Consider the following 13,710-nt stretch of genomic DNA (forward strand, 5'->3'; position numbering starts at 1 on the left):
GACTCTCGCTATTATGTTAGATCCACTATGGACTGGACTCTCACAATATTATGCTAGATCCACTCGACGTTCATTGCACCGGTTGCCCTAGGGGGGGGTCCCCACATCTGCGGTCCTCTCCAAGGTTTCTCATTGTCCCATTGGGTTGAGTTTTTCCTTGCCCTGATGTGGGATCTGAACCCGGGATGTCGTTGTGGCTTGTGCAGCCCTTTTGAGACACTTGTGATTTAGGGCTATATAAATAAACATTAATTGATACGGTAGGACATATTATCTACATTGTGTCGCAATATTATGCAAAAGCAACTTTTCTTACCTTCTGGTACCTGCTGATCTGTATTTGGGATCTGCATAAGTCCTGAAAATGTGCACGGTTCCGCTTTTGTAGTCCGTAGTCGATAAGCTCCTTCTTTTTCTCTATCTTCTTGTTATGGGACATTCATCCTCCGCTGTTGCCATTTCTAATATAAAGTAGTGTAAAGTTCTTACTTATATCTGTCAGTAAACTCGCCATGAAAGCGCTAAAACATACCGGTGTAGTGAGTTTACATTATTCACCCAAGGAACTTTAGTTATTAGAGAGTCATGGTCGGACGGTTTTTCACGGGACACATTTCGGGCGTTGTTGTTGTTGCACTAGTTTGCCACATATGAGGAGATGCTGCTCCATTATAGACTGAAGTAAAGTCTGAATGTCATTAAAACAGTTAGCGCCATCTTTTGACACTTCTTCCACTCCCGTCCTTGCACATTCCCCGTGGTCACATGCGCCACTTTGAGAAGTACCAGAACTCTCACTTGGGTACAATATGTGCCTACCTCGGTGTATGGATCCTGACATACATACTGCATTTAATCCAAGAGGACACACTGTACAGTTCTTGGAACAAATCTCCATCTTGTGGCAGACAATCTTTGCCCATAAAACTTATCCTTTTCACTTCATTTGAGTTGCAGAGAAGAATCTGAAAAGTATATTCACTAAGAAGAAATAAAGATGATTTGTCGAGCTAACTTCCACCAGGTGGTAACAAGCATCAACGTCTCCGCCGCAATCAACGTCTCCACCTTCTTTCCAATTAATCAAGGAACAGATTGCCTCCGTTTGGACGCAAAGCTGAGAGCCATTTCTCAAATGGCGCTACCTGGATGCACGAGCAGGTAAGGAGTGTTGTAATCTGTTACACACCTGTTGTCTGGTAGTCCACCGAGATGTCGGATGGGCTCTGCAGCACCGCCGACCTGCGGTACACCACGTGGACTCTGCCCTGGTCCTCCAGCTCCTGGGTGCCTCTCTCCAGAGGCTCGATGAAGTACTCGTCCGAGTCGGTGCGGATCATCCCGGCCTGCAACACCACATTGTCGTAAGTCCTCTACTCCTCAAACGTGTCCAAACATGCACTTTTACTGTGTTACAAAACCCCCAAAACAGTGAAGTTGGCTTTGCATAGTAGAGTTTTTAGATGTAGCGACCAACTGTAGTTACTGACAGTGGTTTTCTGAAGTGTTCCTGAGCCCACGTGGTGATATCCTTTACACACTGATGTCGCTTTTTGATGCAGTACCGCCTGAGGGGTCTAAGGGCCGTAATATCATCGCTTACGTGCAGTGATTTCTCCAGACTCTGATGATATTACGGACCGTAGATGGTGAAATCCCTAAATGCCTTGCAATAGCTCGTTGAGAAATGTTGTTCTTAAACTGTTCAACAATTTGCTCATGCATTTGTTGACAAAGTGGTGACCCTCGCCCCATCCTTTTTTGTGAATGACTGAGCATTTCATAGAAGATCCTTTTATACCCAATCATGGCACCCGCCTGTTCCCAATTAGCCCGTTCACCTGTGGGATGTTCCAAATAAGTGTTTGATGAGCATTCCTCAACTTTCTCAGTCTTTTTTGCCACTTGTGCCGGCTTTTTTTGGAACATGTTGCAGGCATCCAATTCCAAATGAGCTAATATTTGCCAAAAAAAATAACAAACGTTTACCAGTTCGATCGTTGAGTATCTTGACTTTGCAGTCAAAACATATTACTTACTTTGGAGACTTTCTCCAAAGCAGTGGCGTATATCCAGTAACAAACGTATCCACATGTTTGAACATACTGTCACGACGGGGTTTTCGCAGACGGACCACTCCGGACACAGTGTGCAGGTAAGAACATGATTTATTCTCAAAAATAACGCGCAGTACCAAAAACAGAAAACAAGCATAAGGAAAAATGTGCTGATCGCTAGTGATGGGTCCGGCAACACCGATGCATCGGCGCATGCGTCGAGCTCATAGAGCGAAACCCTGTGTCGGTGCGCGTACCGCTTTTAGAAAGTCACGTGACCGATCATGAGCTGTTTTGGTCACGTGACCGATACGCGAACTGTGTCGCACTGACGCCTCCTCTGTGCCCTGTGAGCAACGCTCCCTCTAAGGTGCGCGCCTGCGCAATTGCGCACTGCTCAAGCGTCCTCTGCGCACAGCAAATATATGCCGCGCACCAAATCAAACCCATCTGAATTCTAAACAAAATAAACACATTTATTCTGTGTAATTTTGCAATGCAACTCTGAGTGACAGTGACAACAAGCGGCCCTAACGGTGTTCGTCAACACCGTTCAATTATTGCAACGTCTATCGAGATGCTTCGAGGACAGGAATTATATCGATCACTTTATTGAGCAAAACTGTTTATATTCGGCCATAACCACACGAAAAACATGAGTAAAAAACGTATATCTCGAAAAACTAGTCATTTTCTGCCGTACAAACCAGGCCAAAACCAACTTGTCATCTGTCACCAACACGCATACCACTAAGCCACTGGTGCGTTTATGGCCACACAAAAAGTCGGACAACTCAAACACCACACAAAGTTACACTATGACTCCTCAGTCATACGTGTGCTTATTCTACTGTCATTTATTATTAATGTTAATTTATTTATATTAATCATGGAATGTTGTTACTAGAGAAAGTTACAGGAATGCACACTTCATCTTATGCTTACATTTCATTGTGCAACATGAGGATGTTTAAGGGGAACTAAATGTGATCTCTGAAAGGGGTAAAAATGATTTCCAAAGCAGGACCTCCACCCAGAAATATTGTACAATACTAATCCATAGCTTATGAAAAACAAGATTTCTTTTATTTTCATTACAAGTGGGCCAAATCACTAATATTAGAACATAATCTCATGAAAATGACTCCTCTCATTTGAGTGTTATTGTAAAAGATTGGTTTGAGACAGGTGTGCTGCTGGTATTGCCACGTGTGATGCTGCCCACTGAATGCTCAGGGAGTTTTTGTGTTTGCGCGGACACATGAACAATTAGAGGGAACATTGCCTGTGAGCGGGTCTTTTCTACAGCCGGAGAAATAATAACTAAGAGAAATCGTCTAAAATTTAATACGTTGGAAAAACTGTTTTTTTTAAATAAAAATGTGTAAAAAAAAAAAATTAAAAAAATTCCCAGTCCACAAGCATCCTCATTCACAACACGTTCTCTTAGTTTTCCATGTTATGGTACATGTTCACATTATTTATTGACTGTATCTAAAAAAGATAAAAAATATATTTTTATATAGATGAAGATATGAAATAATCCTAAATGAAATACAGTGACTTGGTTTATATTATTGTATATACTAGGTCATAAAATCAGTGTCAGTTGAGTCGGTCCATAGGTTGCCTGTAGGGATTTTTAATGTCCAGCAGATGTCAGTATTTAGTGACACAGTATCGACACAGTATCAATACAATTTTGCAATGTGTCGAAACGCTGCATGACGCTTCATCAACCCATCACTACTGATCGCACTCGAAACTAAGCTACCGCTTAGCATGGACTAGAAAGAAGCAAAACTTACGTAGACAAGGCTACCACTTAGCATTGGCTAGGACAGGGGTCGGCAACCTTTACCACTCAAAGAGCCATTTTGGCAAGTTTCACAAATTAAAGAAAATAATGGGAGCCACAAAAAAAAATGTTTAATTAAAAATGAAAAACACCGCATACAAAACTTAAATGCTTTGTGCTATGTTAACCAGGGGTCTCAGACACACGCACCGGCACGCACTTTAATGTGGAAATTTGATGTTAGTGCGGCCCGCGAGTTTTGAATGAATGGCGCTTGATAGCGTCATATTTGCCAACCCTCTCATTTTTTCCGGGAGACTCCCGAATATCAGGGCGTGATGGCACTGCTTTTGGCGCCCTCTACAGCCTGCCCAAACAGTGTACCTGCTCGACCACATGTAGAATGCAGTTTCAGCTTGCTCACGTAAGTGACAGCAAGGCGTACTAGCTCAGCAGCCACACATCTTACACTGACGGTAGCCTTATAAAACAACTTTAACACTGTTACGTTACAAATATGCGCCACACTTTGAACCCACACCAAAAAAGAATGACAAACACATTTCTGGAGAACATCTGCACTGTAAGTGGCCTAGTGGTTAGAGTGTCCGCCCTGAGATCGGTAGGTTGGAGTTCAAATCCCAGCCGAGTCATACCAAAGACTATAAAAAATGGGACCCGTTTCCTCCCTGCTTGGCACTCAGCATCAAGGGTTGGAGTTGGGGGTTAAATCACCAAAATGATTCCCGGGCGCGGCGCCGCTGCTGCCCACTGCTCCCCAAGGGGATGGGTCAAATGCAGAGGACAAATTTCACCACATCTAGTGTGTGTGTGACAATCGTTGGTACTTTAATCTTTAATCTTAATCTGTAACACAACATAAACACAACACAACCAATACCCAGAATCCCATGCAGCCCTAAGTCTTCCGCTCAACCAACGCACGGGGGGGGGGGGGGGGGGGGGGGGGGGGGTGATGTGTGGGGGGATTTGGTGGTAGCGGGGGTGTATAATCTAGACCGGAAGAGTTAGGGCTGCAAGGGATTCTGGGTATTGGTTGTGTTGTGTTTATGTTGTGTTACGGTGGGATGTTCTCCAGAATGTGTTTTTCATTCTTTTTTGGTGTGTGTTCACAGTGTGGTGCATATTTGTAACGTAACAGTGTTAAAGATGTTTTATACGGCTACCGTCAGTGTAAGCTGTGTGGTTGATGACTAAGTATGCTTTGCTGTCTCCTATGTGTGCAAGTAAAAGCTACATACAACATGTGGCCGGGCTGGCACGCTGTTTTTAAATGCTATAGAGAACAATTACTACAGTGCAATTAGGGCACTCCCTTAATTTAGTAATTAGAGTGAAAATAGGATTATATTTTCCCTGGGAGTTATCTAGGAGAGGCACTTAGATCCATAAGTCTCCTGGGAAAATCGGGGGGGTCGGCAAGTATGCAGCTGAGCCGCATCAGAGTGATCAAAGAGCCGCATGCGGCTCCGGAGCCGCGGGTTGCCGACCCCTGGGCTAGTCTTGAAATTTCTCACACCGAACAATTTGCAGAACCACCACTGCAAATTTAGGGTGTCGCCACCATATTTGGTACGGTACACTGGCACGCGTGTGTAAAACTGGAACCGGATTGCTTGGCAAAACATGGCCGCCATCAAATAAAACATCTATCCATCCATCCATTTTCTACCGCTTGTCCCTTTTGGGGTCGCGGGGGGGGGGGGGGGCTGGAGCCTATCTCAGCTGCATTCGGGCGGAAGGCGGGGTACACCCTGGACAAGTCGCCACCTCATCACAGGGCCAACACAGCAACACTAACATTCACACACTAGGGCCAATTTAGTGTTGCCAATGAACCTATCCCACATCTTGGCAAAGAATTAGCAACTAATTGTCCAAAAGTCATTGAACTTTTGTCTAGTGCAGTGTTTTTCAACCACAGTCAGATACAGTCTGGTGTGCCGTGGGAGATGATCTAATTTCACCTATTTGGGGTAAAAATATGTTTTGCAAACAAGCAATTATAGTCTGCTAATTATGTGCCATTGTTGACTGTCGGTGCTGTCTAGAGCTCGGCAGAGTAACCGTGTAATACTCTTCCATATCAGTAGGTGGCAGCCGGTAGCTAATTGCTTTGTAGATGTCGGAACATGGTATGTCGTGATCCCAATATGCGGACGACAGTGGGAGGCAGTATGCAGATGAAAAGGTATCTAATGCTAAAACCAAAAATAAACAAAAGTTGAGTGCCCCTAAGAAAAGGCATTGAAGCTTAAGGAACAAAACTAGAATATGAACAGGCTACAAAGTAAACAGAAACAGAATGCTGGACGACAGCAAAGACTTACTGTGGAGCAAAGACGGCGTCCACAATGTACATCCGAACATGACGTGACGATCAACAATGTCCCCACAAAGAAAAAAAAAAAACAACTGAAATATTCTTGTTGGTTAAACCAAGTAAACGCGGGAAATTTCGCTCAAAGGAAGACATGAAACTGCTACAGGAAAATACCAAAAAAAGTGAAAAAGCCACCAAGAAACAAGAACTAAAACACTACACACAGGGAAACAGCAAAAAACTCCAAATAAGTCAGGGCGTGACGTGACAGGTGGTGACAATACACCTACTTTGAGACAAGAGCTATAGTGATACATAGTTGGTTATGCTTTAAAGTCATATCCAACAATTGCGACAACGACTTCTTACTGTCAACTGAGTTTGGTTTTTTAATGATTTCAGCTGGTGGTGTGCCTCCGCATTTTTTGCAACGCCAAAAATGTGCCTCGGCTCAAAAAAGGTTGAAAAACACTGGTCTAGTGATTATACAACTTTGAGGATATCTGTATTACATGTATGCTAACATGCACGATTGCACCAAGAACAATTCCTAGTTTGTGGCAATAAAAACTATTCTGATTCTGTCTTAAAAAGCATTTTCACCACAGCCCATAAGAGGCGCTACTAAACAGCCTGTTGTCATAGTTTTCCTATGTTCAGTTCTTATTACCTGCTTTGTGCTCTTATTTTGTTTCCACTTCCTGTTATGCGAAGTAGGTAAGGTTGTATTTTTGCCTCATTCATGCAAGCCAGGGGTGTCCAAAGTGCGGCCCGGGGGCCATTTGCGGCCCGCAGCTAATTGTTTACCGGCCCGCCACACATTCTGGAAATACTATTGTAAAAATAAAAAACAGCATTAAAAAAAGTGGAATGAGGTGAAATCTAACGAGAAAAAGTTGCAATGTTGACACAAAAGCTTTCTTCATTTTTCTTTTTTTGCCATTGCTCAAAAAAAAAAAAAAAAGACAAAAAATCCATGTTATAATGAATTATTTTCAGGGCTCCAATTACTTCAAATATTTCACTTTAAAATGTTTTATGTGGTAAATATTGCATATATTGTGTAGTAGCCATATAAAAACATCAACGTTTTCTTTGACAAAAGTACATAAAACAAACAAAATAAAAGTTCCAGCATAAAATGGACAGATATATCTGAAGTTGAACTCGTAACTTAAGTGTTGAAAGTAAAAGAAAAACCTAATAAAAATGTATCACTTTATGAGTGGGGCACCTTTTGGATCCCAAATATATTTAGTGATTTTTTATTTATCTTTTCACTGTGATTACTCAAAAATATGAAAGATTTAAAATCAATGGTGTCCTGCATTGTTGATCTTTTAGGGCTCTAATTACTAAATACTGCATATTTCAGTTTTGCTATAAAAAAACTAAGTTGTTTTTGACAGAAAAGCCATAAAACATTTTTTTAATTTGTATTACTTTATATCAACTTGAAGTTGTTATAGAGATTTACTCTACGCGTGAAATAATTAAAAAAATAATAATAATCTGACTTATTTTTAACATTTTAATGACTGAGACCCTTTATGGTCCCCGGGACCCCTAAAGGTAAAATAAATAAAAAATGCATATATTTTGTTATGGTTTCTGTATAATTAAAAAGTAGTTCAGTTTTAGGTTTTTTTTTTTTAAAGGAAAAAAAAAGGGGGGGAGTCAGTTTTTATCTAAAATGACAAAATCTGAGCGAAATGTTACTGTTGCTGTCAGAATAATTGTATCTAAGTTATCACAAAACTTTGTGTTGCCATGAGTTCCCGGCGAGAAGACAAAATCTGTCTTTGATCCTACCAAGAAGAAGGCTTGTAAAACTCCACTGCGTAGGATGGGAAGCAACATGAAGGTGTTCCGTTTCTTTGATGTATTGTAATCAACAGAAAGATATTGTCTTGACCCGAGATCTACAAAGCGAAGAGGAAGCAGGACCTGACTCCCCTCCAGGGACCTCTTCTTAGAACTGTTTTACGACCTTTTCTTTGAACTGTTTGTAATCAAAGGCGATGGCTGTTTACGACCCCCCTCCCTTAGAAACAGCTGTTGCCATGTAATCAGGGAAAGTCCAAATAAAAGAGGAGGCGTACAATCTTTCGTCAGAGCGTGGTGAGACTGTACAAAGAGTACAGTCCAGACGTCTCTCCTCAATTGAGCCAAATTTAATTCTGTCTCTGTTTAATTCCTTGCTTCTTGTCTTGTTTAATAGATGTCATCAGTGTTTCAACCTGACAGTTGGAATGAAGCTTCTTCAATGGAGGCAGTGCATTCCGTTCTCCCCTTTTCTGTCTACGTACCGCGTCTGCTTGTAAGTACTCTGCGATTGTGCGCTGCTGAACATGCTCCTCCGCTCCTAAAACCAGCAATGTTATGATGCGCTGTCATGCCCGTAAAAATTTTTTTAAAAAGGGGCGAGGACCAGTACTTTTTCGAGGCGGTATAGTACCGAATATGATTCATTAGTATCGCGTTACTATACTAGTAGACTTAGACTTAGACAAACTTTAATGATCCACAAGGGAAATTGTTCCACACAGTAGCTCAGTTACAAAGGATGGAAAGTGTTAGGATGGAAAGGACAATGCAGGTATAAAATAGACAAAAAATGTACCGTAGTAGTAATATAAAATATAACATATATGTAATATTTACATAATATATGTACAGTATATTATATATACTGATATATAATATGTTTATATCATATATACAATATATAACAATTACCATGTACAATATTACAGTATATGTAACAGCTGCAGCATAAAATAGAGAGTAGATCCAGCAGAAAATAGACATTATAAACAAAGAGAGGTAGCTAATGTCACGGCAGGGGGGATCGCACCTTACTGCGGGGTTTGTTCCCCCGGGATGCAGACGGACCACTCCGGACAAGGCGTGCAGGTAGGAACATGATTTAATCTTCAAAATTAAACACGTACCAAAAACACAAAACAAGCAGAAGGAAAATGTGCCGATCGCACGGGAAGCATAAACTCGGAGACAAGAACTACAAACGTAACTGTTGCATGAAGCAAACAATGAAGCCAGGCCGACTGACCGGCAAAGGCAGGATTAAATAGTCCCTCTGATTAGTGCTCGGGAAACAGGTGAGCGTCCTGAGCACCAATCAGAGACAAGTGGAAAAAATAAGCACCCATGGTAACTAAAAACAAACAAGGGTGCACAAAAACAGGAACTAAGGGAGTCCAAAACTAACAGAGTATAACAAAAACATGATCCGGGCCACGGATCATGTCAGCTAACATTGAGATCAATGGGAGGTAGGGTAGTACCGGTATACCGTACAACCCTACCACCCATTGATCTCAATTTGACTAGTTTCTGCAAAATTATACAAGCATGTATGATTCGTGCTGATATCGTATCATATCAATATCAGCATCGGCCAATATTCAAGCCTCCAATTTTGGGTTTTGTCTTGGCACCCTAGTAAAAGCTGCGTAAATTAAAAAAATCAACCGATTTCTTGCAAGGACATGAAACAACCAGAAGGTGCATTGGCTGATAAAATGCATTATTTAAAGGCCTACTGAAAGCCACTACTACCGACCACGCAGTCTGATAGTTTATATATCAATGATGAAATCTTAACATTGCAACACATGCCAATACGGCCGGGTTAACTTATAAAGTGCAATTTTAAATTTCCCGCTAAACTTCCGGTTGAAAACGTCTATGTATGATGACGTATGCGCGTGACGTCAATGGTTGAAACGGAAGTATTCAGACACATTGTATCCAATACAAAAAGCTCTGTTTTCATCACAAAATTCCACAGTATTCTGGACATCTGTGTTGGTGAATCTTTTGCAATTTGTTTAATGAACAATGGAGACTGCAAAGAAGAAAGTTGTAGGTGGGATCGGTGTATTAGCGGCTGGCTGCAGCAACACAACCAGGAGGACTTTGACTTGGATAGCAGACACGCTATCCGACACTATCCGCCGACCGCACAGATGATCGGGTAAAGTCCTTCGTCGCTCCGTCGATCGCTGGAACGCAGGTGAGCACGGGTGTTTATGAGCAGATGAGGGCTGGCGTAGGTGGATAGCTAATGTTTTTAGCATAGCTCTGTGAGGTCCCGTTGCTAAGTTAACTTCAATGGCGTCGTTAGCAACAGCATTGTTAAGCTTCGCCAGGCTGGAAAGCATTAACCGTGTATTTACATGTCCATGGTTTAATAGTATTGTTGATTTTCTGTGTATTCTTCCAGTCAGGGGTTTATTTCTTTTGTTTCTATCTGCAGTTAAGCCCGATGCTATCACGTTAGCTCCGTAGCTAAAGTGCTTCGCCGATGTATTGTCGTGGAGATAAAAGTCACTGTGAATGTCCATTTTGCGTTCTCGACTCTCATTTTCAAGAGGATATAGTATCCCAGGTGGTTTAAAATACAAATCCGTGATCCACAATAGAAAAAGGAGAGAGTGTGGAATCCAATGAGCCAGCTTGTACCTAAGTTACGGTCAGAGTGAAAAAAGATGCGTCCTGCACTGCACTCTAGTCCTTCACTCTCACGTTCCTCATCCACGAATCTTTCATCCTGGCTCAAATTAATGGGGTAATCGTCGCTTTCTCGGTCCGAATCGCTCTCGCTGCTGGTGTAAACAATGTGCAGATGTGAGGAGCCCTTCAACCTGTGACGTCACGCTACTTCCGGTACAGGCAAGGCTTTTTTTTATCAGCGACCAAAAGTTGCGGACTTTATCGTCGATGTTCTCTACTAAATCCTTTCAGCAAAAATAGGGCAATATCGCGAAATGATCAAGTATGACACATAGAATGGATCCCCGTTTAAATAAGAACATTTCATTTCAGTAGGCCTTTAATGATATATTAGTTCTGTCAACAACATGCCTTTCAGAGTAAAAAGTGATGTATTAAAAAAGGAAGTTGTGCTACAGGCCAACCCAAAGATGAGACTAATATGAAATCTGCGTGTTTCTTGGCTGTCGTCCTATCGAGATCCCACCTAATCTATTCTGCGTGTCGTTGGCATGAACTGCCAGGCCGTCGCTAATAAAGACGCCATCGCACCGCGACCATCTGCCAGTACAAGCGCTTCTTCCAGCGTCCACATGCCGCTGAATGGCTAAATGTGTAAAACAGGTGCACTTTGACTTGATTAGCATGCTGATATGAGAAGCCACCTGTGCTGTGGCATTATTGGAACGTCCTTTTAGCTGGAATTTAACAGCGGGACTCGCTTTCCACAACATGTTCATGGCAAGCTGGTCTTTAATAAACACTGCACTTTGAGTCCCTTGTGCTGGCGGGGATTGCTTATGAGTACGTACCAGGAAAATGCATCACTTTTGAGGAAAGAGGCGCTCAAACGCTCGCTTTCACCTAGCTTGATGAGCCCGCCCACTTCTTAGTAAAGACGAAAAGCAGGCTTCGCCACACGCCTTAAAATAAAGCTCCGTCGGTCAGTCCATAGTGGATCTAACATGATAGTGAGAGTCCAATCCATAGTGGATCTAACATAATAGTGTGAGAGTCCAGTCCATAGTGGATCTAACATAATAGTGAGAGTCCAGTCCATAGTGGATCTAACATAATAGTGTGAGAGTCCAGTCCATAGTACATTTAACATAATAGTGAGAGTCCAGTCCATAGTGGATCTAACATAATAGTGTGAGTCCAGTCCATATTGGATCTAACATAATAGTGAGAGTCCAGTCCATAGTGGATCTAACATAATAGTGGGAGTCCAGTCCATAGTGGATCTAACATAATATTGTGAGAGTCCAATCCATAGTGGATCTAACATAATAGTGTGAGAGTCCAGTCCATAGTAGATTTAACATAATAGTGAGAGTCCAGTCCATAGTGGATCTAACATAATAGTGTGAGAGTCCAGTCCATAGTGGATCTAACATAATAGTGAGAGTCCAGTCCATAGTGGATCTAACATAATAGTGGGAGTCCAGTCCATAGTGGATCTAACATAATAGTGAGAGTCCAGTCCATAGTGGATCTAACATAATAGTGAGAGTCCAGTCCATAGTGGATCTAACATGATAGTGTGAGAGTCCAGTCCATAGTAGATTTAACATAATAGTGAGAGTCCAGTCCATAGTGGATCTAACATAATAGTGATAGTTCAGTCCATAGTAGATTTAACATCTAACATAATAGTGTGAGAGTCCAGTCCATAGTGGATCTAATATAATAGTGAGAGTCCAGTCCATAGTGGATCTAACATAATAGTGTGAGAGTCCAGTCCATAGTGGATCTAACATAATAGTGAGAGTCCAGTCCATAGTGGATCTAACATAATAGTGAGAGTCCAGTCCATAGTGGATCTAACATAATAGTGTGAGAGTCCAGTCCATAGTGGATCTAACATAATAGTGAGAGTCCAGTCCATAGTGGATCTAACATAATAGTGAGAGTCCAGTCCATAGTGGATCTAACATAATAGTGGGAGTCCAGTCCATAGTGGATCTAACATAATAGTGAGAGTCCAGTCCATAGTGGATCTAACATAATAGTGGGAGTCCAATCCATAGTGGATCTAACATAATAGTGAGAGTCCAGTCCATAGTGGATCTAACATAATAGTGAGAGTCCAGTCCATAGTGGATCTAACATAATAGTGTGAGAGTCCAGTCCATAGTGGATCTAACATAATAGTGAGAGTCCAGTCCATAGTGGATCTAACATAATAGTGGGAGTCCAGTCCATAGTGGATCTAACATAATAGTGATAGTTCAGTCCATAGTAGATTTAACATCTAACATAATAGTGTGAGAGTCCAGTCCATAGTGGATCTAATATAATAGTGTGAGAGTCCAGTCCATAGTGGATCTAACATAATAGTGTGAGAGTCCAGTCCATAGTGGATCCAACATAATAGTGAGAGTCCAGTCCATAATGGATCTAACATAATAGTGAGAGTCCAGTCCATAGTGGATCTAACATAATAGTGTGAGAGTCCAGTCCATAGTGGATCTAACATAATAGTGAGACGGCATGGCGAAGTTGGTAGAGTGGCTGTGCCAGCAATCGGAGTGTTGCTGGTTACTGGGGTTCAATTCCCACCTTCTACCTTCCTAGTCACGTCCGTTGTGTCCTTGGGCAAGACACTTCACCCTTTGCCTCTGATGGCTGCTGGTTAGCACCTTGCATGGCAGCTCCTGCCATCAGTGTGTGAATGTGTGTGTGAATGGGTGAATGTGGAAATACTGTCAAAGCGCTTTGAGTACCTTGAAGGTAGAAAAGCGCTATACAAGTATAACCCATTTATCATTTATTTAGTCCAGTCCATAGTGGGGCCAGCAGGAGACCATCCCGAGCGGATACAGGTCAGCAGCGCATAGACGTCCCCAACCGATGGACAGACGAGCGGTCCACCCCGGGTCCCGACTTTGTCAATAACATCTAAGAAGTTGTGATATTAGTGAGATACTGTGATTGTGTGATACTGGATGTGCATTAACAATACTGAATACTGCATCGTTTATCAGCAATAC

The 13,710-nt window shown here is 42.0% G+C and overlaps 1 protein-coding gene across 1 annotated transcript in view; it reads right to left on the reverse strand.

Annotated features, from left to right (window-relative positions):
- adamts3 (ADAM metallopeptidase with thrombospondin type 1 motif, 3) overlaps positions 1-1,449 on the reverse strand; it is a 452,399-nt gene extending 450,950 nt beyond the window's left edge. Inside the window, exons 1-2 of the mRNA XM_062024353.1 lie at positions 1,417-1,449; positions 1,190-1,346 (exon numbers count right to left, since the gene is read on the reverse strand). Of these exons, the coding sequence (XP_061880337.1) occupies positions 1,190-1,346; positions 1,417-1,449 (190 nt within the window). The remainder of the gene's footprint in view (positions 1-1,189; positions 1,347-1,416) is intronic.
- Positions 1,450-13,710: the final 12,261 nt, after the last annotated feature.

The sequence above is a fragment of the Entelurus aequoreus genome, linkage group LG17 (genome assembly GCF_033978785.1).
Source record: "Entelurus aequoreus isolate RoL-2023_Sb linkage group LG17, RoL_Eaeq_v1.1, whole genome shotgun sequence".
In the NCBI taxonomy this organism is placed as follows: domain Eukaryota; kingdom Metazoa; phylum Chordata; class Actinopteri; order Syngnathiformes; family Syngnathidae; genus Entelurus; species Entelurus aequoreus.